Below are 26,937 nucleotides of genomic sequence, written 5' to 3' on the forward strand. Positions count from 1 at the left end.
CCAGCAAAAGCAAAACGACAGGCACCATTGCCTACTACGACGAAATTGGTAGAGAATCGACCATGTTGAACCAATCCAACTTGTTGCCACCTCCGGATGCGGCACCGTGGCCGAGGTTCAAAATCCTCGGTGACCGCCACTATACTACAAAACTGATGATAATTGTCTAAACTGTCGATAATCAGTTAGTTGCTGTATATTATTATTAGCTCACTCATTACCTGTCTAGTCATACTACAGGACAGTTGCCAATAATGACGATGGCCTATCCCGACTACGGCCAAACCAACAACCATGTGGCTCTCCAACGACTAACGCGATCGGGCCCAGTTGCTGCCTGGCACTTGACTAATTTCCTCCCCGCTCGATGACAAGAGGCATCACCGATTTTTAGAACCTGAAATTAACATTGATCTAGCTCATCCCACGTCCAAGGGTTTCCAACTAGGCATGTACTATGTATGCTGGCGATGGCGCTTTTCTCGAACTTCGGCTATTTTTCGTTCCGAACCAAGTAGGACCCTTTGTGCCCCATTCATTGATGCCGGTTTTCATTTTATAGTTGATACCTAGATATCCATGATGAGGAGAAAGTTCCTCCCTCCTACTCCACATCTTGCAGGGCGGTTCGATGAAACATACTGGTTATCCCAATCCGAGGTTACCTCCCCGGCGAGCTGATCTTTGCTCTTCTTGTCTTTAGCAGTGCTATTATGTACGACTGATTCGCGATAGGATATCCCCTTTGACCGGGCGGTTAAAGTTCTCCTGATGGAGTAGTGGATAAACCTCTCCCCCCTCGCCCCTCCTCTTGGTAATGGTAAGGTTCCTTGGGATCAAAGGACCCCAATGATGATGATGACTGGTCTGGTTTGGTGGGCTTCGACTGTTACTGTACTCGGCAAGGCAGGGCACGCCTACCTACGTCTGACTGTACATCGTTCCTGTTGGAGGCTTGGAAGGAAGCAACGCATTTCGTAATGGTGTGGTACTCTCTAAAACCCCTGTGCTTGTAAACGGATCAGCATCAATAATGCGAAGGCTTTGATCAGCTCGACAATCTCTCGTACCGCGCGAGAGTCCTGCCACAAGCCTTGTCCTCTTCAACAGTGGACAGAACCTACTACTGCTTTTGTCTGATTATGCTATGGCTCCAGGCTAATAATAAAAATAATAATAATAATAATAATCCTTGTTCTTAATTATTTTATTGCCCCCTCTAGCCCCCTTCCCACGTTAGTCTCAGCTTGTGCTTCATCCATACATACATTATCTACCCTTCCTGGGCGATGATATTTACCGGGGATTTTCTCCTATCCACCCCCCACGAAGTCGACATTAATGCGCGGCCTAAGCTCGTAGTCAATGGGTTGTTGGTTGTCATCCCCAGCTCGCTTCTCTCCTCTTCTCTTCTCACACTGCAGGCGCGTCGGCAAATGATCGCGTCACCGGACTGGTTCGCGATTTCCATAATTAATCAAAGGAAATAACACGCAAGGACAGCCAGCAGCAATTTACATGGGATATCACACCTCCCACAATTTTTCTTTTCTTTTCTTTTCTTTGTCCTTTTTCTTGGCTCCTTACATGCAGGATTGAAGAAGAAGAAAAAAAGTAAAGGGAAAAAAATAAATGATTGCCGTATCCTTGGACAACCAACCCACTCCAGTACTCATCATTTATGCAGCAATGACTCGGAAATAAGTCAGTCAACAAACAACATCACTCGTATGGTGGGGAAAGTCAGGTCAGGTCAGTCAGGTCTGGTCTGGCGTTGTAAGAAATAGATACATCATAATCCCTTCTACGAGGCCCGTGTGAACCTCGACATCTGCAGAGACCATCTAGCCCCAAGTATAACAGGGGGTGTTATAGTAGTAACTTCTATAACTGATGTACAGAGTACTTTGCAGCCTTATTACTGCCGACCGTTATGAGTCGTGGGGCGTTTGAAGGAATGAGCCAGCCTGACTTGATTTTCGTTCATGTTGCCCAGGCTCGTTGGGTGTATTGGTTCCCGCCTATCCCCTTCGATTATGCTGTGAGGAGTTGCCGTATGGAGCGTATTGAATAGGATTGGATGGATTGACTGGTTTCAATATTCCGTACTGTGCAAGGATACTTACTATATACTCTACTCTTGACGAGGCGCTGGGATCGTCGCGGTCGGTCAGTCAGTCGCTTGGGGATATGTCGCTATTGATTGTCATTGTGGTGGTAACCGAGCCCCATGTTGGAAAGGTAAAGAAGGAAAAAGAAAATAAAACTCGGTCACTCCGATGATCGCATGTACTGTAATTATGATGCTGAAGATCCCACCGCCCTTGTCTTCGGATCAATATCGCTATTCGATATGTGTGGTTCGATATCACAAGAGCCTTCCTTACGTAGGTTGGATGGATGGATGTCGTATAGTAAGTACCCAACCACACAGACGCACCCCTTCTACACTCCGTAGGATATTGCATCGACCTCAGACGAGGCAGACACAGAAAAGAAGTCATCCAATTATACAAGGAGTAGTAGACATGTGTCTCCAGTTCAACAATAGTATTTCACCTTATCATCGCGACCGATTTGTAAATACATTATCAGACCCTCAGCCTCTCCTCCGTCCTCTCCTCAGTAGAGTTTGGTCCCCCTCCACACCATATGCTCATTGTTGCTGGACAAGGTCAGCAGGAGCTGGCATATTGATTCTGGGGCCCCGTTACGGAGACGCGCGCCGCCATGCTTGCTCGTACCCCGTCCTAGTCTTGTCGAGAGGGGATACAAGAACGCACGGCAGGTATGAAACCTCTCTATTATCTACCAGGTAATATAAAGAGTCACTTTCCACACTGATGGGGAGACACGCCCGCCCCCCCCCTCCACCCAGCGTTTCGTAAGATTTGCGCCAATCAGACAGCCCCGTGCAGGGCCACTATGTCCAGCCGATGTCTGTCTGCATCTTTGCAGCCCACCTCGCGACTGAGTAGCAACTAGCTGGTCCAGTGAGGTTGATGGCTCATAGTGGAAGGAGGAGAAAGGGGAGGGGGGCGGTTGTCTATCATGTCTCAGACCGTCTGGACTGCTGTGTTCGGTGTGTAAAGTGTAAACACCCTTGAGTCCGAGGGATGCGATCGCAATAATGAAAGATCGCTTTTATTAAGTTCGGGGCCAGATGACTCTACTCTACCTGGTCCCTTACGAGTCTGTCTCACTTCCTCATATGCCTGAGGCCGCTTCTTATAGGCACTCGACGGACAGTAAGTAGTATCCGGTATGGATCATTGAACACTAGACACAGAAGCTCCAGCCAGTTGTATGACCATTCGCACCATGCGCTCAGCGAATTCGACCGGTTTTACAAGTATCCCTGCCTCAGCTAGGGCCCCGCTTTCCTAACCAGATGAAAATGAGCACATGACCTCACATGACCTTCGTAAGAGTCTGGGTGGTTCGAAATGATATTAATCGGTTTCAGCGTAGTCTATTAGATCGACAGAATAATTACCCAAACAGGAACAATCTTGTGAGTTCGGTTTAATATCATTATAATGCCTGGAGTGGCTGTGATAAGTGATTATCATTCATAATCATCCGACATCGACCCTGGCCTAGGGCCTCAGTCTGTGGTCAACCGCCCAAACACAGGACACTAGTGACATTGTCACTTGCCAGAACGCGTGGTGGAGTCACCTACACGTAAGGTTGGAGTCTAGATGGATTGGTAACGATGGTGATAATCAATCATAATTTTGATAATGTCATACTGATTATCAAGGCATGGTTAAAGCAGGTTCTTTTGGAGCTATTCCACTAAAATTGTTTGTTTGATCTTTTTATGGGACAACTGGTCGGGTCAAACAAAGATGCCTGGAGTGGGACGGTCCAGACTATCACTGCCACTTTTCGCTCTGTGCCACTGTTCTCACTCATCTGTTTACTTGCTACTTTCCTTGCACCCGCGAGCTGGTCTCAGGCTGTGCTGCCGAGCAAGGTTATCTAGTCATTCCCATATGGGGAGTGTTGCGTCTTCAGGAGTAGCATTGTAACAATCGATTTTATCGTCATCCTTTCGCGGTGCAGTCATAGGCCCCTTCATACGACACGCGACATGGATCTACTTGTCTAGATCGACTGTGGTGACTGATCCACGTAATGCTCTGTCGCATGTGTGGGACGCACAGGAAGACGGCATGTTCTAGTCGTGCTGATAACCGAATATGTCGCCGAGGTGCAACTCGCAATGCTGTCAACTTGCTTTCCTCCGATGAGTTGCGAGTCAGTCGGTCGGTCGGCTGGTCGGCTCGATCGGAATCGTACGTCGTGTCCTCGTACTGTCGAATGTTTGGGTGGAGAATGCCTTTGCTTGGTTTGACCTTCCAGGCGCATGGAACCGGCTGGAATACGATATGCGACCCAGCAGAAGGGCTCTTCGTGGATGGATAGTGATGGGCTACAAACAGCTAATGTCAGGAAACGGATTCAAGGAAGGCGTAGTAATTGCGCTCATAGTGAAGCTGTGGCGTCACAATGAGACTCAGATCAGGGTACAACCAGCGCCCTATTGAACACAGCGAGCCACCTCTGGTGTGCTGTGTCCTTCAATTATTAACTAACTCTATATCACAACAGACAACTTCATATTCCCTCTATGGTATATTCGTGACACAGCTCTTGTTGCTCTATCAAAACCACCATCACACTTCGCAGTCACACGTGAAGTTGGCCTATCACCGCATATAAGTTCTGGACGAGTGGGACGAGGATTTGACAACGCAGCGGCGGCCAGTCCAGCCAGTCTCTGCATTCCACCTTGGAAACCCGTCAATCTCCAGGCTGTATATTGGCTGTATACTCTATACCTCGAGACCTTGCCTTCCAGTCTCTTTGATATATCATCAAAAGTTTGAACAGAGGGACAAACGCGCCGCGGGTGAAAAGCCAATATAACTAGTTTGGGGTTAGTGCCTGCATGCGCTGCCGAATGAGGGAATCAGAAAGCCCGTCCATGATTTCCACGAAGCTCTCATTGTCATCGGCCTTGGCGCTCGTTTGGAGGTGCTCGTCGTATCGGACTGGGCTGGGCGTATTCGTACATGAGGTAGGCAATGGGATACCTTCGTCCCTTGTCCCTGGGATAGCTCGTACTTCTCAAAGCTGGTGATTTGATCTCATGGGCCCCATGGTCGGGGAGGTACATCGCGCAGCTGCAGTGGATGATGTACTTTATGTGTCTGCGCAGACTCAACGCATCCGCGCTGCCGGCCGCGTCAACCAACAAATAGAGCTGGGCGAGTTGGTTGTCGTTGCATCTGACAAAGTACGCCTTAAGTTTTTTTTTATATCGGGGACCATGCCAATCGTTGGCGGATTCTTGATCCAACAGATATCCGAACAAAGAAATGAGAACGCCAACAGCCATATGAAGAGAGGTTTGGAATATTTCAGAAATAAAGAAAATAAGAAAATCACGATCTCCATTCTCCCTCATGTCGTCTGACTCGGTTTCGAAATGATTCAGTCGACTGATCCTCCTGCAAGCCACACGCAACCATCATTGTCGACACACGGCGAGGCAACCATATGCCGTCAACGTTCTGTTGACATGTACGGGCTGCCCTCAAAGAGGGCCATGCCATCGACAAGTGGTATTACTGAACCCAGAGAGACAGACAGGTTTTCCGATCACACAAAAGCCAAACAGCTGACAAAGTCAAAGTCTTGCTTTCTTCGCCTGATTAGGGCAACGAGCATCCCATGCACAAAGCCAGCCAGCGAACCGAGTCGGGTCGAGTTTCATCCGCGCCAGGGATCTATCTATCTGCTCGCGGAATCGCCCAAAAATTTATGTATGGCCAGCTAATATCTACCAGCTACATATTCCCCGGACCTTCCTCGCAGGATTCTGTCTGCGCCTGGGCCAATTTCAAAGCGATCCAGGGAAAGGCGTTCCATTGAGGAGGAGGACAAGGACTCCGTCACAGCGATCTTTATCGAAGCTCGCTAGAACAAAGTATCTATCCGCCAGCCAGCCTTCAAATCAAAGCTACAAGGCCCAGTTTGCTTAGCCGTGTTCTAGACCGCAAGCAGGATGGTTTCCTATTGACAAACTGTGAAGTTATGTCATGCTGCCTACTATTCTATTGCTACGTATACGGGTTGCCTCTTCCGACCGCGGCTTACCGTGGGAGCAGCCATTGATGAGAAAGTATTTTACTCCACCGCATAATCTGCGTTCTCGGTTTTCCGTGGGCTTTCGTCAAGTCCGGTTGCACAGGCTGGACCGGCGCTGGTATAACTGGGGCAGCAAACTCTAAGGAGAGCTGATGCATATACTATTTACGGCCTACTTACGCCATGGGGTATCTAGTACTTTTGTATATGTATTTATTGGTTTTCGAGGACAGCTGTCTGTCGCTATCACTTCGGATGCCGTTGTCAATTGGTGTGATGTTCAAGCATACTGAGCTTATACATAGCTAAACCCCTTGATTGCATACGTGCGTTTGGGGATCCACTACCATAATGATACCCTTCATGGACATTCTTCAAAGATATGCACTACGCCAACACCTGAAAAGCACCATTCCTGGGGTTTGGACCTCTTCTTTGTGGTGGTATCCTCAACTTTCCTACATCGGGCCAAAAGGATATCGTCCTTCGAGTCTATAAGACTTCCTGTAGTAAAAGGCTCTTCCCTATCAATAGGATACACTCCATACCTACTCTCCAATTACCACATTGTTGTATGATATACTGCCCACGCCCGCGTCTCTTTGTGACAGCTTGTTATAGTCACTGTGGTGCATTCTAGCTCAGCTGGATTTTATGTGGAGTTTCTTTTGTGCATTATACCCTTAACAAGTTGACCGTTTACCTTATTAGATATAAGTAATTCATTTCGTTACAGCTAGTAGAGCATTTGATCAGTTAGTATATACATCTTAATAGGGAGTATCACTTTAACGGCTTCTCGACTTTCTGAAGCCATTCCCTGGTTTCTGACGCTTCGTAGAAAGTCTGGTTAGGATATACATGCTTATTCTGTACGCAGACACCACTCACTAGAGGAATCTACTTCCGTGCTTTCGTTACTTTGTAAGGGCCAAGATAGACGCCTTAGATAGATTGTGGTCACCAACTAGCACAACACTTTGACCGGGCTATGGCTTGGATATGACCCAAACCAAGCCATCGTGGCAGACGGCCACCAAAAGCAGTGCACTATTGATAAGCATAACTGCCATCCCATGATATACTTACTGTTTTGGGTATACTGATATATATTGATTCAAGATCGTTCCCATTCCCTATCACGAAGAAGAGTCTAGCAGGCGACTCCAGATGTCGCTTCTCTAATTTCAACGCCTCTATGTATAGCCTGCAAGCTAACAGTGAGAATAGACAACTGTATTTGCGATTCTCACTCTCGCCATAGCTTACTGCTGTACTGGCAACTCCTGCGAATACTTCCCCATGTACACGAGTACCCGGGAGGTGCCCTCTGAACGTCGTACATCAGCCGGACCATCAAACCAGCATGGATATACAAGTCGATGTGTACGATTGTCAGCGTTTCGATACCTTCTAGAACCCCGCTGCATACGGGCGCATTCCCCAGGAGGTCCGGCCCTCAGTCAATATACTGATATTGGCAGACCAGGAGCTGTGGACGTCTAAAGACGAACGACGTTTGCTCGTGTAGCCTTTATCTGTGTGCATTGGGTGTAGTTTTGGGTAGGCTAGCCTTTCAGGGGGAGTGGAGTGCCCAGATATGTAGCGAGATTGGGGCTTAGACTAAGTCAATTGTGTGATTTGGTTTGGAGATTTGTGCTTTGTGGTTTTGGGGTTGTTTGGCTGGGGTTTGTCTCGAGTATTTTTAGGCTTGGTTGGTAGATATGGTGTGTTAAGCCTCTTCGGTAATAATATCTAATTTTGTAGGGCGTCATGCTATACGTCTTCTATTCCTCGAATGGTGAGCTTATCTGCACTTTAGGTGATGGGACAAGTATCGGATCTGAGAAACAAATGGCTCACTCCCTTGGTATAATATATGCGTTACGTGGATGACAACATCCATGTTCTCATTCAAGACCTTCGCAAGCTAGGGATACGTGTCTATGCGTATACATGGTACGAAGGGATCTGTCTCGTCTCGTTCTTAGTTTTGAGTCCAAGCTGAGGGGCTGCGATGGAGGAGAGGGAATCCGGCGATGTATTCAGTAGGGGGTTTTCTGCGAGCGAATCCCAACAAGACAAACAAGATATTGTAAGCCCAGGTAGTATGTATTGTTGTGGAGCGTGAGAATATCGTGATATATCTGTAATATCGTGTGGTGGTAATGCAATGGTTTTATTGACTCTCTGGGTGTACATGTAGATATATTTATAGATATAATCACCACGGTTTGTGTATGACGTTTGAAAGAGCTAACAGGAAATGAATCAACCTGTCTACCTGTTTATCATATCAAAAAGTAAATATTGAAGGTCCACAGAGAAGTAGACTATAGTAATTCAATTATCAGTGTTATCAAGTATTTTATAGGTTCAACGTGTTCGAGCATGAGCTGGTGATCACCCCAAATTGATGAGGATCATGTACTGGTATATATTGATGACGTGGGTCTAGAGACTACGGTGTACATCAATGCGTCGCCATAAAAACACAAAGCGCTAGAGCATCTAGTGTCCTGGGTACTCCGTACGGAGCATGGAACTATTAGTAGGACTGCCACAATCGCCAGAAAGATGAATGAGAGGGTGAAGCAGTGCTCTTGCATCCGTAGAAGAGGGTACTTTTGCATCAATTCCCATCAATGGCCGAGTCGTGCACGGGCTGGAATATTTCTTCCTAGCATTGTTGCCCTTTGTCCGGTTGATTTTGACCCAGCCGGTCCCAGCAAACGTTACTTGGCCCAATTGAGGATCTCATGCATTTGGCAGTCTCCCGTCATACGATCCAAGGGTATCCGAGTTGAGATTGCACCAGGCCCAGTGCAGCGATCTAACACAGGCAGTGTCCCATCCAGCGCGATTTAAAAAGCGCCATATGGGCGTGGGACTACCTCCCGAGAGATTCGACAGGACATGGCAACTCGGCATGGTTGAAGCCTACACTCTCCGATGAAACCTGGATCAAGTCGGATGAAGTATCAGGAGGTACGTCTTCCACATTATCGATCGACAAAGCATAGATAGCGAGTGTGACAGAAGAAGAGCATGAGCCATGAAGAGCATCGACAGACCACAGTCAATGGGATGATTCGACGTCACAGCTCATGGTCAGAACCGGAGAGCACCGGTTCAGCCGAGGCACAATCGGGCTATCCACCCAGAACGCCAACGGGACCCGAGTGGATCTCAGTCTGCCCCGGATTCTCATCGTCAGTGGGACAGACGAGAAGAGGACTGGCAAGATGGAGAGAGGAACCCCATTCAAAGACTAAATGGTCTAGAATTGGCGGATGATCCCGGCGAGTTTCTCGGGAAGGACCGTGACCAGAGTCGCTCGTTTGGGTTTAGCGCGGTGGGCTATTTTGAGCATGTGATGTGTCAGCTGACTGGCTATCTTTATCTAATTAATCAATCGATTTTGAGATTCAATCTTGATTTGGAGTTTGAATGATTGAACAATATAGTTATGAGGAGATCTTCTTACTCCGAGTGGGAAAGTCCATATACCTAATTACCTAGTAATCTGCCGTATACCGAGCAGCTATTCCCATCTGGCTGGTTCAATATAATCATCCCTGTCCAATTCGGAAGTTTCATACTGTGCGACGTCAGTCGGGTCTATCAAGGATTGTCATTTCATATGCATCACGACCACTTCTCTCCAAATCGTTTGAATTGAGTCACCATTGAATCATCAGTCAATCCTGTACCTCTGACCCCTCAGGAGGAGTATTGACTGCTCCCCTCACGAACTAATCCATCTCCTCACCGAGATCATTTCCCCTCACCCCAATTCTTAATAATAATATTCCCAATCTGTTACCGGACAAAAGACGAGTTTGGGTGGCTCCAGGGGGGGCGTTGGAACGAAAAGCCCCACGGACAGACCCCATCAGACTCCATCAGAGGGTTAAAGAGCAAAAGAGGAAAACTTCCACCGGGACAGCTAAACCTCCTACGGTCCCAGCAAGCACACCGATTCGCCCAAAAGAGCTAAAAACGCTATCGCGATCAGTCACCTGGGCGGACCTTTTTTTTTTTTTTTTTTTTCCTTTCCTCTTATTATCGAAGAGGTCGATCTTCTTATCCACCCCTTCTTTCTTCTCTCTTCTCTTTCTCTCTTTCTTTTTTTCCCATTCCCTTCTTTCACTCCCTCCACCTCTCCCCTCCTTTCCACCTGCGCTCTTCCTGCCTCGCCCTTGTCTAGGTGCGACAACCTAACAATGGTTGGAAGTACTTTGGCCATGCGAGCCAACATGACCCCCCCGTCAATCATGCATTTGTCGTCGCTGTCGCGCAGGTCGCTCTCGACGCGCTCTCCGTGCCATGCCCTCCGCGCTGCTCGCCCTTTGCGCTCCAGCGGTCTCTCCCAGCAATCCGTCCAGCGCGTCGCCCGTCGGACTTACGCCGATGCCGCCCCGACCGCCCCCGCCCCGAAGCCCAAGAAGCGATTTCGGTTTTTGCGGTGGGCTTGGCGCCTGACGTGGTTGACCGGTTTGGGGATGACCGGTGCCTTGGTTTATAGCATCTACGAGCAACGTCATCCGATCGAGCAGTTCGAGCCGGACCCGTCGAAGAAGACCCTGGTGATTCTGGGTAAGTGAGACTCTTGCGCGGATTCCTGCAGTGTCCCGTTCGACGCGAAAACGAACATAGTTGCTGATGAGAATTCCGCGCGCCAGGTACCGGATGGGGCTCCGTTTCTCTGCTGAAGAAGCTCGACACGGAAAACTACAATGTCGTCGTGGTTTCCCCCCGAAACTACTTCCTCTTCACCCCCCTGCTGCCGTCGTGCACGACCGGTCTGATTGAGCACCGTTCGATTATGGAGCCGATCCGGAACATCCTTCGCCAGAAAGTCGCCGGCGTGAAGTTCTACGAAGCCGAGGCCACAAAGATCGACTACGAGAAGCGCGTGGTATACATCAGCGACGACTCCGAAATCAAGGGTGATATCTCCCACACCGTGGTTCCCTTCGATATGCTTGTCGTGGGTGTTGGTGCCGAGAACGCTACTTTCGGTATGTACTAATTCGATACTCCCCCCGTCTTGATGACACTCGCTAACGCACAATGATAGGCATCAAGGGTGTGAAGGAGCACTCCTGCTTCCTGAAGGAAGTCGGCGATGCGCAGAAGATCCGCAAGCGTATCATGGACTGCGTCGAGACCGCGATGTTCAAGGATCAGTCGCCCGAGGAGGTCAAGCGTCTCCTGCACATGGTGGTCGTCGGTGGTGGCCCGACCGGTGTTGAGTTTGCCGGTGAGCTGCAGGATTTCTTCGAGGAGGACTTGAAGAAGTGGATCCCCGATATCAAGAAGAACTTCCACGTCACCCTGGTCGAGGCGCTGCCCAACGTGCTCCCCATGTTCTCCAAGCAGCTCATTGACTACACCGAGTCGACCTTCAAGGAGGAGGCTATCAGCATCCGGGCCAAGACCATGGTCAAGAACGTCACCGACAAGTACATTGAGGCTGAGGTCACCAAGCCCGATGGCTCCCGGGAGTTGGAGACCATCCCCTACGGTCTGCTGGTCTGGGCTACCGGTAACGCGGTGCGCAACGTCGTTCGCGACCTCATGAACCAGCTCCCCGCCCAGAAGAACTCGCGTCGCGGTCTGGCCGTCAACGAGTACCTCGTCGTCAACGGCACCGAGAACGTTTGGGCCGTCGGCGATTGTGCGATCACCAACTACGCCCCCACCGCCCAGGTTGCCGGCCAAGAAGGTGCTTTCCTGGCGCGCCTGTTCAACACCATGGCCAAGACGGAGACTCTCGAGAAGGAACTGAAGGGTCTGTCCGACGCCCAGGCCCTGGCCAAGAACGGCGACGAGCGGAACAAGGTCTTTGACGATATCCGTGAGCGCCAGCGTCAATTGCGCCGCATCAAGCAGATCGGCCCGTTCCAGTACTCCCACCAGGGCAGTCTGGCCTACATTGGCAAGGAGCGCGCGGTTGCAGATATCAGCTGGCTGAGTGGCAATATCGCAAGCGGTGGGACCATGACCTACCTCTTCTGGCGCAGCGCCTACCTGAGCATGTGCTTCAGCAGTAAGTCTTTACCCTCATCCCCTTTCATTTTGAATGGTTTACTGATAACTGTTATAGACCGCAACCGTGTTTTGGTCGCTGTGGACTGGATCAAGGCCAAGCTCTTCGGCCGTGACGTGTCTCGCGAGTAAACATCTCGACCAATTACCCTCCCTCACTCAACCATCCTTTTCTCATAACCCGGGGCACGAGGAAACCAACCTCTCGCTTTGTCCCTCACCCCCCTCACCTTTCCTTGACGCCGTTTCTACGACCATGTTCTTTTCTTTTTCCATCTACCCTTCTTGCCCTCAACACCACCCAGGGCTGTCTAATACCCTGAACTCGTTGAGATTCTATGACAGCTACATCTAGTGTCATAGCCCCGGAGAGATCTCGATGCATTTAGTTGGCTAAATCTAGCCCAACAAATCTATCGAAACGAGGTTTTCGAAAAGCACTAATTTCTCTTTTTTTTTTTTATCCTTTTTTCTTCTCCTTTGTTTTCTTCTCCGTGTATTGAATAGATAGACTGGCGTGGGGTTGATTGATTTATTCATGTCTTTTTTTTTTTTTTTTTTTTTTTAGAGATACTCTAGAACCTGTCATAATCGTTCCTATTTCTATTTTCTATGACATCGTTTCCTGTCTTTCTATTTCCCTACTTTGTCTTTCTCACCTGTTCCATTTAGCTTCCTTATCTATTCTTTGTACTACCATCCTTGGATCATTTCTTTGTTTTCTGTAACCATACCCTACCTCTTTCGCTTAAACACTAGAATTGTACAACTCTAGTTACTTTAGTTTGATTAGGCCATGTGAAACCATGGAAACAAGTCTGGCTAGATCTCCCCGAGTAAACCCAACTCATACATCGTATATTATCAGTAGGACCCATACATAGAATGTGCCTGCCTATCTATCTTTCTATCTACTTCGTCATGAGCAAGCGGTCGACTTTCCCGTCCTTGGAATGGTGCATGGACTATCTTATCTGTTTGGTGGTATTGGACATTGGACATTGGACATTGATCATGTAGTAGGAGTGTTTGATATAGCTTGGTACTGGGTGGTACTACTATCCTATACTGCTTCTATTGGATATTGGAACTAGGAGGAAGGGTTGATTATGACTGTTTCCAACGTGATGTGTTTAATATACATGGTTCATCCTGGGTTGGAATAAGTAGTGGGAATGCATTGGGGGGATGTATCTGGGTGAGCACTCTCAGATGAGGTGGACGGGTGGGTGGGAGATGCAGACCACCGCGGGAGAGCAACGAGCCGAAATAGTAAACAAGAAAAAAAGGGAGAGAGAAAGAAGAAGGAGAGAGAAATCAATATCTAGGTATCTACGCGCAAGTCAGACAGATCAAGCATATCAGAACAAAGTCCACCCCCGCCCGCGCTGCTCCTTCGCCAACGCCGGCCGCTCCTTACCACCCCGGTGCAAACTGCTCCGCCCATCCAGTTGTCGAATACTCTCGATCTTCTGGAGTGCCAGCTCGAGCAGCTCCTTCTTGCGGATGACGTCCAGGTGGCGGCGGATGCGGGGGTCTTCGCGCGCGAACCGCTCGATCTCTGCGTCGGAGAGGTGGCGACCCAGGCGGAGGTCCAGCTCGCGAGGGAAGTTGTAGTAGAATTCGGAGAGGAGCTCGACGTTGAGGAAGAGGACGGCGGTTGAGGTGAGCTTGTCGGCGACGACGTCGAGGAAGATCTCGGGGCAGTAGTATTTGTTCTTTTTGGTGGCGCATTGCTTGGACCGGATTGCGAGGAGGCGCATTTTTATGAGGTCGGCGCGGTCGCGGAGGAAGATGCTTTCGCGGCCTGGGGTTTGTAGGTTAGGATTGGGGTTGAAAAGGGAGGGGGGGTGGGGTTGGAGGAAGTTCTCGTACCTTTGGATAGGAGAGCAGCGCTGAATCCACCTGCTCCGACGGCACCATCGCCTTCTAAGACCAACTCGCCCTTTCGTACCTTGTCGACGAAGCCCATTACGTCGCGGATCTTTCTCTTGCCGATGTTGTCTTCGACACGCTTCAAGGCTGCTTCGCAAGCGCGAAGCTCGTCCTTCAGGACTTTGCTGACGTTCTCGCGGCCTTTGGTCCACTCGGGATCCTCGACTTCGATCTCGAACTTATACGGTTTGATGCAGTTCTCAACCTGGTCGCTGGTGCTGAAGAAGCGGTCGTTGAGGATGCTGGTGGACGCGTCCACGATCTGCTTTTGGGCGTATGGGTGGGCAGCGAAAGTGGAGTCGGCGAGCAGTCTGTCCACGTGAGTTTGGATGGCGTTCGCAACTACCGTCGTAGCGAGCCGGCCAATGCCGAGTTTGGTTAGGGAGGAAGTCGACGCATCCAATTTACGGTGCCAATAGAGCGACTCTGGATCGGCCTTGGGCAGGTCGCTGAGGGGATCGACTTCGGGCAGTGCGCTGGTCAGATCGTCGACTGGTCGGTTCCAGTATCTGTGGGCCAGGATGTCCATGACTCGCTGGTCCAGTTCATTCTTCAGCATCTCACGGACTTGCGGTCGGCCGAAGTTCTCGGCGAAGGCCTTAAACGAATGCTTGAAGCTGTCTAGGCTTTCGGCGAGATATGACTCTGCGCTCAGAGGACGATCGTTATATTGGACCTTGAACTCGTACGTCGCTTCTTCTAGTTCTTGACTGATGGCGTCCCTAGTACCGGCTAGGCTTGACGCCATCGTCTGCTCGAGGACATGCATGAGCTTGTTGCGCAAGGTGTTCACGCCAACCAACACATCAGACTGCGAGCCAAACTCAGAGGGGTGCGCAGAGAAATAGGAATGCTCATTCTTCATGATGGCGCTTGTAATGTTGCCGCTGCCTCGGGAGAACAGGGTTGTTGTAGGAGGAATGCGCGATACGACTCCTACGTATCCCAAACGAAGGGGGTATTTCTTGTCGGCGAGCATTCTGGCGCCCCGCTCAGGATCAACTAGATCCATCTTGGTAATGACTCCAATAGTTCTCTCGCCTCGGGGATCGACCCTACGGCTTGCCCGGAGAGCGGTCGAATTGGCGAGATCAACATCTGCGGCGGAGATCGCAAGAATCACGTTGGGCGCCTGGATGTACTTGTCGCAAAGGTCGGAGATTTTCTGCTTCAGCTGCGGGGGCTGGTCCTCGCCAGCAACTTGGATATAGCCCGGAAGGTCGATGAGAGATAAGTCAGGGACGTTGGGGGAGTAGATGGTGAGCTGAATCGGATCATCCGTCACGCAATCCTTCTCAGGCACGGCCAGATTGAGGTCGGTGAGGGTGCGCTGCACCTGTGAGAAGTCGGTGATTTTGCCCAATCCAAGAGCCGGAAACTCTCCATATTCAGCCTGCGCATTGGGCGTGTTGACGAGCGTAAGCTCGATGGGTCGTCGAGTGACCATGTTGGAACCTTTCGGAAGGAACTCGTGTCCCACGATGGCCTCCAGAACCGAGCTTTTCCCGGACGACTGAGAGCCAATGACGACGATCGACGGGAGCGTGAGCGTGTTGGACTGCCCGACGGTCTGAAGGATGTTCCTGATCTCAATCATCTTCCGCGTCAGAAGCATCATTTGATCGTCCTCCGCGGCTTGCTTATCCGATCGCTCATCGTCATCCTCGTATGCTAACGCCGAACCGGTGGCAGCGCCTGCAGCCGCCGCCGCAGCACCAGACCTAGCTTCCTTGGGTTCTTTCCCGCCCCCCGAAGATCCACCCTTGTTCGATTGAGACTCTTCGTCAAACCTCAGAATCTTCTGCAGCCATTCCGGGACTTCAATGTCCCCCGTAGTCTTCTGCCAGCCGCGTTGGGTCTGTTCCGCCATACCCTGCAGTTCCGAAAATAAGCTCGACGCCGTATCGCCCGCGGTTTCCCCCGCTCGCTTAAACACATCGATCGCATAAATTCCAGCCTCTGGTAAAATCACATTAGCCAAACACACTCTCCAACACAAGTAGAATATTATCATTCAACATACGGGTAGCCTGGTACTGGAAATAAGCAAAGCCAGCCACCGTCGCCCCGCCCAACATCGTCGGGATTTTCGCAAGTTTCACAGCCAGCTTGGGAAGCATTCTCGCGAACGAGATGGTGCGCACAGCGGGGACATTATGGATAGCATTGGCCCCAAGCGGCCAGGCACGTCCTCGCAGTGCGGCACCGCCATCAGAGCGCAACAAACCCCCGGTCCTAGCGCTGGCGTTGTGTAGACGGCGGGCGAGGAGTCCCGTCCGCAAGAGCGGAACTAGTCGGTGGGAGAGAATTCTCCCGCTCATAGTTGTTGTGATCTCATACACCTCTCTAGTAGAAAAGAGGGAGGCAGGTAGTCATCTCCAGGGCTCAGCGCCACGTGGGAATAAGATACAGGTGCAGAGCTTGGAGAACTAGCTGTTGGAGAATCGGATGATGTGAAGCCGGGAATAGAGAAAGCGGGATGTCATCGATGTCTGCCGGCGGGCCCCGTGACCTGCGCGCTCTGGCCGCGTCGCCGCCCGTACGGAGTCGGTGTGAGTCACGTGGGATTGGAATGGCGACATCATCATAGTAGATAACACATGCTTCTTTTACTATATACTCTTCAAATACCACTTATATTTTTGTTGAAGCTCATCGAGCTCAATTGGTTCTTTATCTTTTACATACTGTGGTGCAGGGTGACGTGTTGTTCCATCGACAGTGGAAAAACCAGATCTCACACGTTATCAGCCTGCGATTTCGGCCCTGCTGGTCAACAGTCGAAACTTCAACTTTCTAGCATTCCTTTATTACAGGCTCGTTACCCCTATTTTGGTGAATCATAGCCTCTAGAGCATAGAGTAGTCGGACTTGAACCCTCTATCATGTGCCGTTTCTTGGTAAGTTAGCTTTGTACATTTCTCATCCATACATACACGGCTGGAGTACATGTGTCTCTGACCGCTCCTTCGCAGATATACAAAGGCAGCCATGACATTCGCCTCAGCAAGTTGGTCACTGAACCCAGTCATTCTATCTTGACTCAGTCGTATGACTCTCGCTTAAGACTGGTACGTTATCGATATCATGCAATCAATTCTCTCTCGGGAGAGCTCCGATCCAGCTAGTGTATCCCATGAGGAAATACAAAAGGAAAAAAAAAAAAAGAAAAAAACAGAGAAGAAGAAAGAAACCAAGTACAATCTAACATGCAAAACAGGACAACCGCCGCCCCGTAAACGGCGACGGCTTCGGCGTAGGCTTTTACACGGACCCAAAACTCGGCCCAGAGCCCTGCATCTTCACATCCACACTGCCCGCATGGAACTGCGAGAACCTGGAGCGGCTCGCCTCCAAGACATGCTCAAACCTGATCTTCGCGCACGTGCGCGCAACAACAGAAGGCGCCCTCTCCGACAACAACTGCCACCCCTTCCAGCACCAGCGTCTAATGTGGATGCACAACGGCAACGTCGGCGGATGGGGGTACATCAAGCGGACGCTGGCGGACTCGCTGACTGACAAGTGGTACCTGGGCGTCAAGGGCGGCACGGACAGCGAGTGGGCGTTTGCGCTGTTTCTGGACCTGCTGGAGAAGGAGGGCGTGGATCCGAGTGCGGATCCGGGGCCTGATGGGTTTGGGCATGAGGTGCTGAGGCATGTGATGGTGAAGACCATCGCGAAGATTAATGAGTTTATTCGCGATATTCCCAAGAGGCACAATGTTTCGGGGGTCGAGACGCGCAGCTTGCTCAATTTTGCCGTCACGGATGGGAATACGGTTGTTTGTACGCGGTATATCAGCAGCAAGACGGATGAGCCGGCGAGTTTGTATTTCTCGTCTGGGACGAAGTGGAAGGAGGGGGCGGATAAGGGCCACTATAAGATGGAGCGCCATGATAAGGGCGCGGATATTGTTCTGGTGGCTAGTGAGCCGATCACTTTTGAGAGACGTACGATTTAACCCCCCGGCCCCCTTCTTCTTTCTTCTCGAGAAAGGCAAAACACTGACAGTACCAATCATAGACAACTGGGTCTCCGTTCCCGCAAACTCCGTCGTCACAATCGACAAGCAGACCGTCCTGCTTCACCCAATCATGGACGAGTTCTACGTCGAGAACGTGAACCAAGACCGATCCTCTTGCTTCGCCGTGTCCAAGGGCCTCGTTAGCACGGCGCCGGGAACAACAGTGCAGCCTCAGAACACGGAGGGCCCGGGAACACCGGCTATCAGTCTGAACGGATCGAGGCTGGGTGATCCCAGCGGAGGACTCGAACAGCACCAGATTGCTGTCGCGAATCAGTGCGCGTTGTCGCATTAGCGATTGTCTTGATTGGATATGATATTGGAGTTGATGGGCTCTGGCGTTGGTGATTGGATTACTATTGCGAGGTTGTCGAGAAGACATGCATGGGTTGTTGCTTTGGTATTGTGTCTCTCGGTGCAGCATACATAGATCATTTTAATTTGACTATTTTCACTTCTACTACTGGCATGTTTGGTTTTGGGCACATTGCTATTAGAGATTTTGAACCTTAAGGAGGTAAATACACAGCTCTCTGGGAACTTGTCTAGGGCGATAATCATAGCGCATAAAAAATACATTGGTTGGTACATTCATATATCATCGCCCGAGATATTTGCATGCTTAAAATACTTCATACCCACCCAAGCAACCACGACCCAAACCCACGACATAACAGCCGTCAGAATAATAAGCGCCGGATAATACCCAACGATAGGCAGCGTAGGATCATCCTCCAGCTCAGGCGGCGCATAGGGCGTCTCACCGACGTCCCAAGCCCAGCTCCACACCCCGAAGCAGCTCCCCATGCCGACAACAAACACAATCCACGTCACAATCAGAATGATCCACCCCCACCACTCCGTCTCCGAGTAGTCCCGCACCAGTTCCTGGCCGCCCGCTATATCCGCCGGATGGGTCGTGAGAGGCGATTTGGCCCGATGGATGGCCCTGTACGCCGGGTCTGCCTGGAGAGCGTAGTAGGGGTCTGCGCCGGAAGCGGTCGTCGGGAGGTGCAAGCCTGCAGCGCCGGCATTGCCGCCCGCGGAGGAATTATGCAGCGCCGCTGCCACAGCGGCGTTTGTGTTCTTGACGCGCGGGAACGTCATGATCTCCTCCTCGTCGGTCGTCTCACCCCCGAGCATCTTGTCGTCCTTTGCGAGGGGCAGATGAGAATGGTCCCCCGCAGACCTCGACGGCGCCTCCATGAATGTCCACGCTCGCGGATTTTCATAGCTTTCTTCTTCGTCCTGATTGCCGATAGGGTACATGTCACTGCCGACAGGGAACGTACCGGCGCGGGGCGGCGGCAGTTGCTGTGGTCCTTTGTTGACCTCCCCCCGCAGAACATCCGACGACGTCCGGCTGATCTTCTTATCGCGGTGTTCGAACCGCGTGCCCAGCAGCGCCGTCTTCCGTAGCGAGCCTCTCCGTCTGCGTGTGCGCTTGTGCTGCTGCAGCGCGGTCGACATGGCCTTGCCCCCCTTTAGGCCCGGGCCGAGCTCGTCGACGCTATCGCGGTTGGCGCTGGGGTAGTTTCGCTGGGACAGGTTGTTATCCTGGTTGGCTTGCATCATTCGCAGGAAGGAGAGTCGTGATAGGAGCGAGCCGGATGTGGTGCGCTTGTGTCCGCTGCTTGCGCTGCTGGAGCGCGTCCGCCCTGGGTGCTGCTGGTCATCGTTGTCCGGCGGCGTGGGGATTATGCTTTTGGGCCCGTTTGCATCTTCCATTGGCGCGATCTGGGCGCAACCATATCAGCCGATTGTTAGGATGGTCTCATTCAAATCGGAAACGTGGAAGATCGTTTGGCGCGGGTATTCATCGGGGAGGTTGTTTCTTGCGAAAGACAAAAGGGTTGGAGTTGGAACGGGTAGTCTGGACCACCCAAAAACCGGGCGGTAAGCAACCCACTATCAACCGCACCCCATAAGTACGGTACCCGGCCTTAGTAGACCCAAGTTTAGACCGGGTCTGGAAACGGTTTCTTGAGTGCGGAGTATCTTAAGTGACACCGAGTATTTGCTGTCAATTAGATTAGGAATACAAGATACAAACTATGACTGGTAGCTAGTCTATCTCCAGAATCTACCAGTTTTGCTCTTGGTCTTTCACAACGTCTCATTCAGATTGTCAGGGGTAAAATACTATCGAATATCCAAACCACCGGCAACCAGACCTAAAGTAATGATTTGTATAGGGGCACTGGCGACGAAAAAACAAATTGGTATCATCAGGGGGTCAGTTTTGTTGGACAGAATGCGAGAACACATATTGAAGATGACAAATATCTCAAAAAATAAGAATAATGGAACAGAAATATGTTGAAAGAAAAACCAGCTATATGGCAGAACAAGAGATACAGTGCGGGCATGCATAAGAGAACCCGATTCCCGAAATCGGCCATGCATACAAACTATGTATGATATACTTTAGAAACTCCGAGAAAGAATTATCAAATGACGGTCCAAAATAATGATAAAGATAAGGAAGAAAGACATGAAGAGGTACTTTTTTGTTCTGCAAAAGACTTGAACCATAAGTCCAAGAAGCTCCTGAGCAGGAATCTTGACATGATTGAAAGAAGTAATTGGGATTTAACCAGCAAGATGAACTTGGGGTATTTGGTGTACGATAACACACAGGTTTAATTTCAGGAAGAAAGCAGTCGAGAATGGGGGAAGCGCTTCAAAATCCATTTGAGACAACGATGGGAAACATTGAATGGGAAGAGAAGTATGCAGATAGAAGGGGAGGAGATGATTGGTAATTGGAGTAAAAGAGAAGATAAGAAAAGAAAATTGAAGAAGTAAGAACAAACAGAAAAAGAAAAAATAGTTAAAGAAAAAAAAAAAGAAAAGGAAAAGAGACACGACAAGAGAAAAGAGAAAAGGAAAAACCACACACAAGCAAAAAGGGCCTCTTCTTATCACTGTAGGTAGCTATAACCACTAGCCATCTTGAAGATCAATCTTTTTGTTGACACTATGCTCAGCAGTAGCCAGGATGGTATGCTCAGGGAGTATATCGACAGGCTACGACTGGTAGCCTCCAAAGCCATTTCCGAAGTTGGCGTTGTTGGGCTGAGCCCAGCCGGCGTTGGGTGCGGCTTGTCCGCGGCCGAAGCCAGCATTTGCAGGAACTTGACCATACCCCTGGCCAGCCATTCCCGATTGATCCCAACCTCTACCAGCCGGGTTTGGTCCTGAACCTCGTCTCATCAGCTACAGTTCCCCACTGTGATAAACGTCGTCGGTAGGAGAGCTACCTTGAGGAGCCATCGGTCCTCCTGGACCAGGGTACGGAGGGAAGAATGGGGTAGGGTTGGAGTTAAAAGGGGAGTTACCCTGGGGAGCAGAAAAGTTATCAAATTGACCGGTGGGAGGGCGATCCTTGCCCCACTGCGACGATATTAGCACGTAGACAATGGACGGGGTCAAGCAGAGCAGGTAGCGCAAGCACAATGCCAAGGTAGAAAACATACGCTGCACTTCAGGGGTCGTCCGTTGACATTATATCCGTTCAATTGGCAAATGGCCATGGCCGCGTTCTCGTGCGTGTCCATCTTGATGAAGGCAAAACCACGGTCGGCCTGGAGACGAGTCTCCACGACGTAGCCGAAGTTCTGGAAGAGGGGAACCAGGTCGTTCTGAGTGGTGTACGGGGTCAAGTTACCCACATAGCACGTGGTCTGCCACTGCGGGGTCTGCTGGACCACCATGTCGTAGCTCTGGATGCCATGCGTAGGGAAGTGGTGGTGACCGAACGGCGTGGTCGGGGTCATGCCCATTGCGGCCATGGCCTGCTGCTGGGAGATGGAAGGCTGTCCCTTCTGGTTGGCCCAGTTGCATCGAATAGCGCGGGAGCCAAGCCATTCACCGTCCATCGAGGTCAGGGCCTTGTCGGCCTCGTTGCGGTCGCGGAAAGCAACAAACCCGTAGCCACGAGAACGGCCGGTCTTCATGTCCCACATCACCCGGGCCTCGGACACCGAGCCGAACGCATTGAACGCCTGTTGCAAGATCTCGTCGTTGACTTCGTTGCTCAGGTCTCCAACGAAGATGTGGAAGTGATTCGAGGTGTCTTCTTTGTTGGTGCTGTTGGACTGGTAGGCCCAGTTGACGCGGATTTCCTATTGCCAAACCATCAGCAATTGCTCGAGAGGGGGACTTGAGAGAACAAGATCCCATACCGATTGATGGATGCGACGACCATTGAGGGTCTGCATCGCTCGTTCGGCGGCACCCGGGTCGTCGAATTCGATGAAGCCGTAGTTGTAACCTTTGCTGTTAAACTTCTGTTTCAGTCAGTACCACAGGGAGTTCTCAACGCTAGAGTAAGAGCAAACACACGTTCTTGTCGGGGATGATCTTCACACTGCTGACATGGCCCGTGGTCTCGAAGATTTGTTTCAGGATATCCTCAGTCACCCGGGGGTCCAGACCACCGACGTAGAGAGCCCTCTTGTTCGGCTCAGGGGCCGCCCGGCGCACGAACCCGCCCGCGCTGGTCGGAGACATCATGTTCCCGGACATCGGAGAGGTGATGGCGGTCGGGATCGGGTTGGTATTCTGAGGAATGATCACGGGCGGGCGGGGAGGAGGAGGCATGTGGGAAGGATTCGCTGGCCCGTTACCCTGAGAGCCATCGTAATGCTGTCCGGCGGCAGCAGGCGAAGCCTGAGGGATGTTCGAGGGAGTCGAGGCGGGAACGTTATCAGCCATTGTGAGAAGTCCGCGAGGTGGAATATACAAAGGAGGCGATCCGTAATCCAAATGCTATACCGGTCAGTTACTATTATTAGGTATTTTCCTTTTTTTTCCCTCTCCCCCCCAATTGGTAGTGTTTGATCAGGGGAAGTAAGGTGATGGGAAAATCTGCTGCCTGTGACGGGATGATGCAGGGCGTTACGCAGTCAGAGGCTGCTTGCTGGGTGTCAAAAGGCGGAAAGCGACGCGGGGATCGACTCACCAAAGGACACAATAGACAAGGAAAGAAAGGAAAGGGAAAAGAGAAAGGGGAAGGGTTGAAGATGGAGCAACAAGCGCTAGATGAGAAGACAAGAGAAAACGAAAAGCGTAGAGGGAAGAAAAAAAAAAAACCGTCGACGAAGTGACGATTGGAGTAAAGGTGGGAAAGATTGAAAAACAAAGAAAGATTCGTGACGGATTAAAAGGCGCTAGAATCCAGACAACTCAAAACACCACTTTCTCAACGACAGGCCCCAACAAGTAGAGCGAAGAAGTGGCCGACAAAGCTTAGGAGAGCACTCCGACAGCTGATGAAGATAGGAAAATAAAGAAAACAGAAGACCAAAAGGGAAGAAATGAACAAATCACCTTGGGGATCTCGACACCAGTAGACACGCGATGGAGGAGAAGGAAAAGGGAAATAGGAAACAGGTGAGAAATGAAACAGAATGGAATTGAAATCTGGAAGAACAACAGGGGGAGAAGATGGATGATTGAAGGGAACGAGGGAGTTTGGATGGTCAAGAGCCGCTGCGGGTGGGGAAAGGTGAGCTCCGATCTAGTCCGCATGGCGTTAGTTCTTCCCTGGAACTTCAGACATCCCATTCTCACGTCTCTTTGTTCCCTCCTAAAGGCGCTTACCACTTGCCCCCCCCCCCAGTTGATCTATCGATCTATTGATCTGTCGCGAGACATTGTCCCGGTTTATTTCTGGAAGCTGATTCAGGTACGTTCCTTTGGGTTTTTTTTTCAGCCCCTGATACAGATCGTCCAGCGCTAGATACATCACATAATCACGATTCCTGGGGTGCCGTGCCTTTTTCCAATTGGACTGATGTATGACCTGTAAATCCCACTCAGCCCAGAGCTGGTCGCAGTGGTAGCAATAATATCAAATCTTGTCTTAATGTTGTCTTAATGTTGTCTTCTTTTTTTTTTTTTGTGCCTTTTCTTATGGATACTGGGCCGGTCAATTTTCTGTTTAAAGTGAACACTAGTCCCGATCCATTAACTGGGCATAGCAGGATCTCCATACTCCCCCATCTCGCTTCTGAAGAAGAGATCATCCGAAGCTCACGAGTATGGCTACAACAAGCTATGCGGACCCCGAGTCTTTGGGGGTCCTAGCTACGATGGTCAATAAATCGGTAATTCCCCATTGATCCCGGTGGGTGGACGAGAGCCTGACATGCACTTTATAGCTGGTCGAAACCGGGCGATTCTTCCGGGCAGCAGGCTCGACGCAGGCCAGAACTCAGCTGAAGCGGACGATCCCAGTCGCCCACGAAGAATTTCAGAACGCATTGGACAACTTGTCTGAACAGATTGTGAGTGACCTCTCATCAACTGTGGACAATGTTACAAGTGTCCTGGGTCTACTATCGGAGTTGTCTAACAGTAAATAGTTTATTGCCAAAGCGTTTTTGGAAAGGGACTACGAAGCAGTCTTGGCCCAAAAGTCCGCCCTACAACCAGCCCAAGACACCGTCATGGATGAAACCGACATCAAGCAAGACCCGGAGCCTGCACCAACACAGCCTGAAATGGAGTCTGCCAGCGCGGTGGCAGAAAAAGATGCCCCAGGCCAAACGGAGCAACCCGAGGTCGCCAAGGTCGAAGAAGCTGCCCCGGTGAAGCAGGAGAATCAACCTATGAAACAAGAACCGGAGAATAACGACGAACCGGCGGCCGCAGTTCCTGATCAACCTCAAAATCAACCAGAAGAAATCAGTTTCCACTCCATGTTAAACGACAACAGCGCCCCCAACGAGTTCGATCTCAACCTAGACTTCGGAGACGATGATCTTGGGAACGAGAATTTCCTGTCCGGGTCAAACTTTGCCAATGCCGTGGACGGCACCAACGGTCATACGAACGAGAATGATCCGTCTGGGAATACAGCCATGGAGCTACCAGGGCCAGACGCCAACGGGCCAGCAGGCGGAGATGTATTCGACCTGGACCTACAGAGAACAGACACCCCTGGGGGTGAAAATAGCAATCAGCAGCCAGACGCACAGATCGGAAGTAACACCGAGGATATCATAGGACCGGGGGAATCGAGTTTCGACGATCTGTTCATGGAGAACGAAAACTTTGGAGGGGAAGCGGGGGGAGATCCGAATCTGCTTGAAGGCGATGGATTGATGAATATCACCGAGATCGACGACAACTGGTTTTCTTGATGAGAGAAGAGCCTTGACCAGCGAATGAAGGACGTTCAAAATAGTTGATAGCGTTTTAGCTAATATACGGTCCCTTCTGGGGTCAACATACTACGCAGACTGGATTCGAAGCACGAAAGCGAAAGTGGCATCGTGCTAGTCTACATATACCGTCATTCACATGGCGAGCAGATCACGTTTCTCTCAATCTCAATCATTCAAACCCCCACACTACAGAATCTAGGACCGTCTCATCACCACCCACCCCGCTTTCAATTCCAGAAGGCACAAAGATATATATGCAAGGGATATCCCAAACCCGGAATGTGCAATGACGCAAGGCGTCAGCGGGGGTATCTTCTAAGGAAGAGCTAATCTCAATTCCTGTCAAAGTTGACGCCTCAACTTTAAACCAGATTAGCTCTGCATGTGGGTTGCCCGTGGCTTTGCCAGGTGTCAAGCCTATCTACCACGATCTGCGACATATATACTGTCAAGTAGCCATGTGCCTACAACAGATTGTGGCGTATAGAGGTAAAGCGACAGAGTAATCTAAAGACCTCCCACTTGAGCAAATGCAAAGAGAATGTGTGGGTTGATAAAATCTATGAGCGAGCAGACGACAGCTGATGATGATGATGAATATTATAGCCAATCTAGTGATGAGGTCACTCATCACTACGCTAGGGATGCTCATTCCAACATTCTAGAATGCAAGCGATCCACGCCTAGCAGAAATAGGAATCATTCTCTCTGTGGATCAGTGGATATGATCCCGTACCCCGACAGCATGGAAGCGTATCAGCGCCGACCCAAGGCGCCGGCCAATGCCGCGTGAGATAGGCGGTTATGACTGAAGAGTGACAGACGAATTTAAGATATGAAATAAACTTTGACCGGCCCTTTTTGAAATAAGACGGGAAAATGAGATTAAAATAGAATGGACATCAAGCCAACAAGGTTAAAAAAAAAAAAAAAAAACGAACAAAATAATTGGTCTTATTCAAGCATAAGCAACACTTGCAATACTTCTTGATACCCACTTCCCCTTCCTCATTCAGTACAAATATCCACGAGACCACGGCGATGATCGTGACATTTCTTAAATTAGTGCAATAATACCATGATTTACTCCCGTCCAGGGAGGGGAGGGGGGGGGCACAGATATGGAGGTGAGAATATCATGATGTCATGCAGCTCCCACCACCACACCGACAACCAACAGGTTCTCCCAGACGATCCCCGCACGGGGATTGGCGCTCGGGGAGGATTTGCACTGATGTACAGAGTACATCCACTGGTCTCAGACCGCCTGTCACTCACCTGAACCCCCATGTTGGTAAACTCCCTCGTGGGCTGTTCAGCTGTTATAGACTGGTGTTAGGAACGTCTTTCTCTTCTGGTCGAAAAGACAGTTAATAATGTCGACTGGGATACTGGTTAAAACGGTGCCGGGTTATCCGCACGGGGGCAACATCCGCTTAATCCTCGGCCCCGAGCCTCACACTGCACATTTTCTTCAGCTTCTTGACAGAGTCAGGTGTCCGTACTACCATAGTAGGTAACTAGGGATCTGTTTGGGTGGGTACATTTTGGTGCTGATAGTTATCTGAATCCATCCGTATACGT

General features: G+C 50.4%; 10 protein-coding genes across 10 annotated transcripts; 4 read left to right on the top strand and 6 right to left on the bottom strand.

Annotated features, from left to right (window-relative positions):
• Nucleotides 1–4,908: 4,908 nt before the first annotated feature.
• On the bottom strand, nucleotides 4,909–5,612 carry BDW47DRAFT_62615 (uncharacterized protein). The gene has a single exon (XM_024819468.1). It carries the CDS (start codon nucleotides 5,477–5,479, stop codon nucleotides 5,021–5,023), a length of 459 nt encoding a protein of 152 aa, XP_024669498.1. The 5' UTR covers nucleotides 5,480–5,612; the 3' UTR covers nucleotides 4,909–5,020.
• Nucleotides 5,613–8,537: 2,925 nt separating this feature from the next.
• Nucleotides 8,538–9,559, top strand: BDW47DRAFT_110415 (uncharacterized protein). Its single transcript, XM_024813719.1, has one exon. It carries the CDS (start codon nucleotides 8,740–8,742, stop codon nucleotides 9,028–9,030), a length of 291 nt encoding a protein of 96 aa, XP_024669499.1. The 5' UTR covers nucleotides 8,538–8,739; the 3' UTR covers nucleotides 9,031–9,559.
• Nucleotides 9,560–10,251: 692 nt separating this feature from the next.
• Nucleotides 10,252–12,750, top strand: BDW47DRAFT_110416 (alternative NADH-dehydrogenase). The gene is made up of 4 exons (XM_024813720.1): nucleotides 10,252–10,761; nucleotides 10,848–11,186; nucleotides 11,246–12,217; nucleotides 12,275–12,750. The coding sequence occupies exons 1-4, from the start codon at nucleotides 10,389–10,391 to the stop codon at nucleotides 12,346–12,348; spliced, it is 1,758 nt and encodes a 585-aa protein (XP_024669500.1). The 5' UTR covers nucleotides 10,252–10,388; the 3' UTR covers nucleotides 12,349–12,750.
• A 585-nt stretch (nucleotides 12,751–13,335) lies between these two features.
• Nucleotides 13,336–16,589, bottom strand: BDW47DRAFT_62646 (dynamin-related GTPase MGM1). The gene is made up of 3 exons (XM_024819469.1): nucleotides 16,175–16,589; nucleotides 14,092–16,110; nucleotides 13,336–14,023 (listed from the first exon to the last, which is right to left on the bottom strand). Exons 1-3 carry the CDS (start codon nucleotides 16,470–16,472, stop codon nucleotides 13,578–13,580), a joined length of 2,763 nt encoding a protein of 920 aa, XP_024669501.1. The 5' UTR covers nucleotides 16,473–16,589; the 3' UTR covers nucleotides 13,336–13,577.
• A 206-nt stretch (nucleotides 16,590–16,795) lies between these two features.
• BDW47DRAFT_110418 (glutamine amidotransferase subunit DUG3) lies at nucleotides 16,796–18,604 on the top strand. The gene is made up of 4 exons (XM_024813721.1): nucleotides 16,796–17,051; nucleotides 17,127–17,222; nucleotides 17,372–18,104; nucleotides 18,178–18,604. The coding sequence occupies exons 1-4, from the start codon at nucleotides 17,037–17,039 to the stop codon at nucleotides 18,471–18,473; spliced, it is 1,140 nt and encodes a 379-aa protein (XP_024669502.1). The 5' UTR covers nucleotides 16,796–17,036; the 3' UTR covers nucleotides 18,474–18,604.
• Nucleotides 18,605–18,658: 54 nt separating this feature from the next.
• Nucleotides 18,659–19,960, bottom strand: BDW47DRAFT_110419 (PIG-Y family protein). The gene has a single exon (XM_024813722.1). It carries the CDS (start codon nucleotides 19,904–19,906, stop codon nucleotides 18,770–18,772), a length of 1,137 nt encoding a protein of 378 aa, XP_024669503.1. The 5' UTR covers nucleotides 19,907–19,960; the 3' UTR covers nucleotides 18,659–18,769.
• A 1,056-nt stretch (nucleotides 19,961–21,016) lies between these two features.
• On the bottom strand, nucleotides 21,017–23,164 carry BDW47DRAFT_62677 (nuclear and cytoplasmic polyadenylated RNA-binding protein pub1). The gene is made up of 5 exons (XM_024819470.1): nucleotides 22,526–23,164; nucleotides 22,366–22,470; nucleotides 21,658–22,305; nucleotides 21,520–21,574; nucleotides 21,017–21,384 (listed from the first exon to the last, which is right to left on the bottom strand). The coding sequence occupies exons 1-5, from the start codon at nucleotides 22,895–22,897 to the stop codon at nucleotides 21,209–21,211; spliced, it is 1,356 nt and encodes a 451-aa protein (XP_024669504.1). The 5' UTR covers nucleotides 22,898–23,164; the 3' UTR covers nucleotides 21,017–21,208.
• On the bottom strand, nucleotides 22,930–23,728 carry BDW47DRAFT_110425 (uncharacterized protein). Its single transcript, XM_024813723.1, has 2 exons — nucleotides 23,145–23,728; nucleotides 22,930–23,057 (listed from the first exon to the last, which is right to left on the bottom strand). The coding sequence occupies exon 1, from the start codon at nucleotides 23,711–23,713 to the stop codon at nucleotides 23,432–23,434; it is 282 nt and encodes a 93-aa protein (XP_024669505.1). The 5' UTR covers nucleotides 23,714–23,728; the 3' UTR covers nucleotides 22,930–23,057; nucleotides 23,145–23,431.
• Nucleotides 23,729–23,830: 102 nt separating this feature from the next.
• Nucleotides 23,831–25,362, top strand: BDW47DRAFT_110426 (uncharacterized protein). Its single transcript, XM_024813724.1, has 4 exons — nucleotides 23,831–23,870; nucleotides 24,166–24,291; nucleotides 24,346–24,471; nucleotides 24,550–25,362. Exons 2-4 carry the CDS (start codon nucleotides 24,226–24,228, stop codon nucleotides 25,327–25,329), a joined length of 972 nt encoding a protein of 323 aa, XP_024669506.1. The 5' UTR covers nucleotides 23,831–23,870; nucleotides 24,166–24,225; the 3' UTR covers nucleotides 25,330–25,362.
• BDW47DRAFT_110427 (uncharacterized protein) lies at nucleotides 25,349–26,011 on the bottom strand. The gene has a single exon (XM_024813725.1). The coding sequence runs from the start codon at nucleotides 26,003–26,005 to the stop codon at nucleotides 25,802–25,804; it is 204 nt and encodes a 67-aa protein (XP_024669507.1). The 5' UTR covers nucleotides 26,006–26,011; the 3' UTR covers nucleotides 25,349–25,801.
• Nucleotides 26,012–26,937: the final 926 nt, after the last annotated feature.

This window comes from Aspergillus candidus (genome assembly GCF_002847045.1).
Source record: "Aspergillus candidus strain CBS 102.13 unplaced genomic scaffold BDW47scaffold_46, whole genome shotgun sequence".
Lineage (NCBI taxonomy): Eukaryota > Fungi > Ascomycota > Eurotiomycetes > Eurotiales > Aspergillaceae > Aspergillus > Aspergillus candidus.

Coding starts and splice junctions, on each gene's coding strand:
- BDW47DRAFT_62615 (XM_024819468.1), bottom strand. CDS start 5,479: ATGAGGGAGAATGGAGATCGTGATTTTCTTATTTTCTTTATTTCTGAA.
- BDW47DRAFT_110415 (XM_024813719.1), top strand. CDS start 8,740: ATGAATGAGAGGGTGAAGCAGTGCTCTTGCATCCGTAGAAGAGGGTAC.
- BDW47DRAFT_110416 (XM_024813720.1), top strand. CDS start 10,389: ATGGTTGGAAGTACTTTGGCCATGCGAGCCAACATGACCCCCCCGTCA. Junction 10,762..10,847: donor GAAGACCCTGGTGATTCTGG/GTAAGTGAGACT, acceptor TCCGCGCGCCAG/GTACCGGATGGGGCTCCGTT. Junction 12,218..12,274: donor CCTGAGCATGTGCTTCAGCA/GTAAGTCTTTAC, acceptor TAACTGTTATAG/ACCGCAACCGTGTTTTGGTC.
- BDW47DRAFT_62646 (XM_024819469.1), bottom strand. CDS start 16,472: ATGAGCGGGAGAATTCTCTCCCACCGACTAGTTCCGCTCTTGCGGACG. Junction 16,111..16,174: donor TTTCCAGTACCAGGCTACCC/GTATGTTGAATG, acceptor TGATTTTACCAG/AGGCTGGAATTTATGCGATC. Junction 14,024..14,091: donor CGCTGCTCTCCTATCCAAAG/GTACGAGAACTT, acceptor TACAAACCCCAG/GCCGCGAAAGCATCTTCCTC.
- BDW47DRAFT_110418 (XM_024813721.1), top strand. Junction 17,223..17,371: donor ATGACTCTCGCTTAAGACTG/GTACGTTATCGA, acceptor CATGCAAAACAG/GACAACCGCCGCCCCGTAAA. Junction 18,105..18,177: donor GCCGATCACTTTTGAGAGAC/GTACGATTTAAC, acceptor TACCAATCATAG/ACAACTGGGTCTCCGTTCCC.
- BDW47DRAFT_110419 (XM_024813722.1), bottom strand. CDS start 19,906: ATGGAAGATGCAAACGGGCCCAAAAGCATAATCCCCACGCCGCCGGAC.
- BDW47DRAFT_62677 (XM_024819470.1), bottom strand. CDS start 22,897: ATGGCTGATAACGTTCCCGCCTCGACTCCCTCGAACATCCCTCAGGCT. Junction 22,306..22,365: donor GTCGTCGCATCCATCAATCG/GTATGGGATCTT, acceptor GTTTGGCAATAG/GAAATCCGCGTCAACTGGGC. Junction 21,385..21,519: donor TAACTTTTCTGCTCCCCAGG/GTAACTCCCCTT, acceptor TGATGAGACGAG/GTTCAGGACCAAACCCGGCT.
- BDW47DRAFT_110425 (XM_024813723.1), bottom strand. CDS start 23,713: ATGCGGACTAGATCGGAGCTCACCTTTCCCCACCCGCAGCGGCTCTTG.
- BDW47DRAFT_110426 (XM_024813724.1), top strand. CDS start 24,226: ATGGCTACAACAAGCTATGCGGACCCCGAGTCTTTGGGGGTCCTAGCT. Junction 24,292..24,345: donor CTACGATGGTCAATAAATCG/GTAATTCCCCAT, acceptor TGCACTTTATAG/CTGGTCGAAACCGGGCGATT. Junction 24,472..24,549: donor ACAACTTGTCTGAACAGATT/GTGAGTGACCTC, acceptor AACAGTAAATAG/TTTATTGCCAAAGCGTTTTT.
- BDW47DRAFT_110427 (XM_024813725.1), bottom strand. CDS start 26,005: ATGAGCATCCCTAGCGTAGTGATGAGTGACCTCATCACTAGATTGGCT.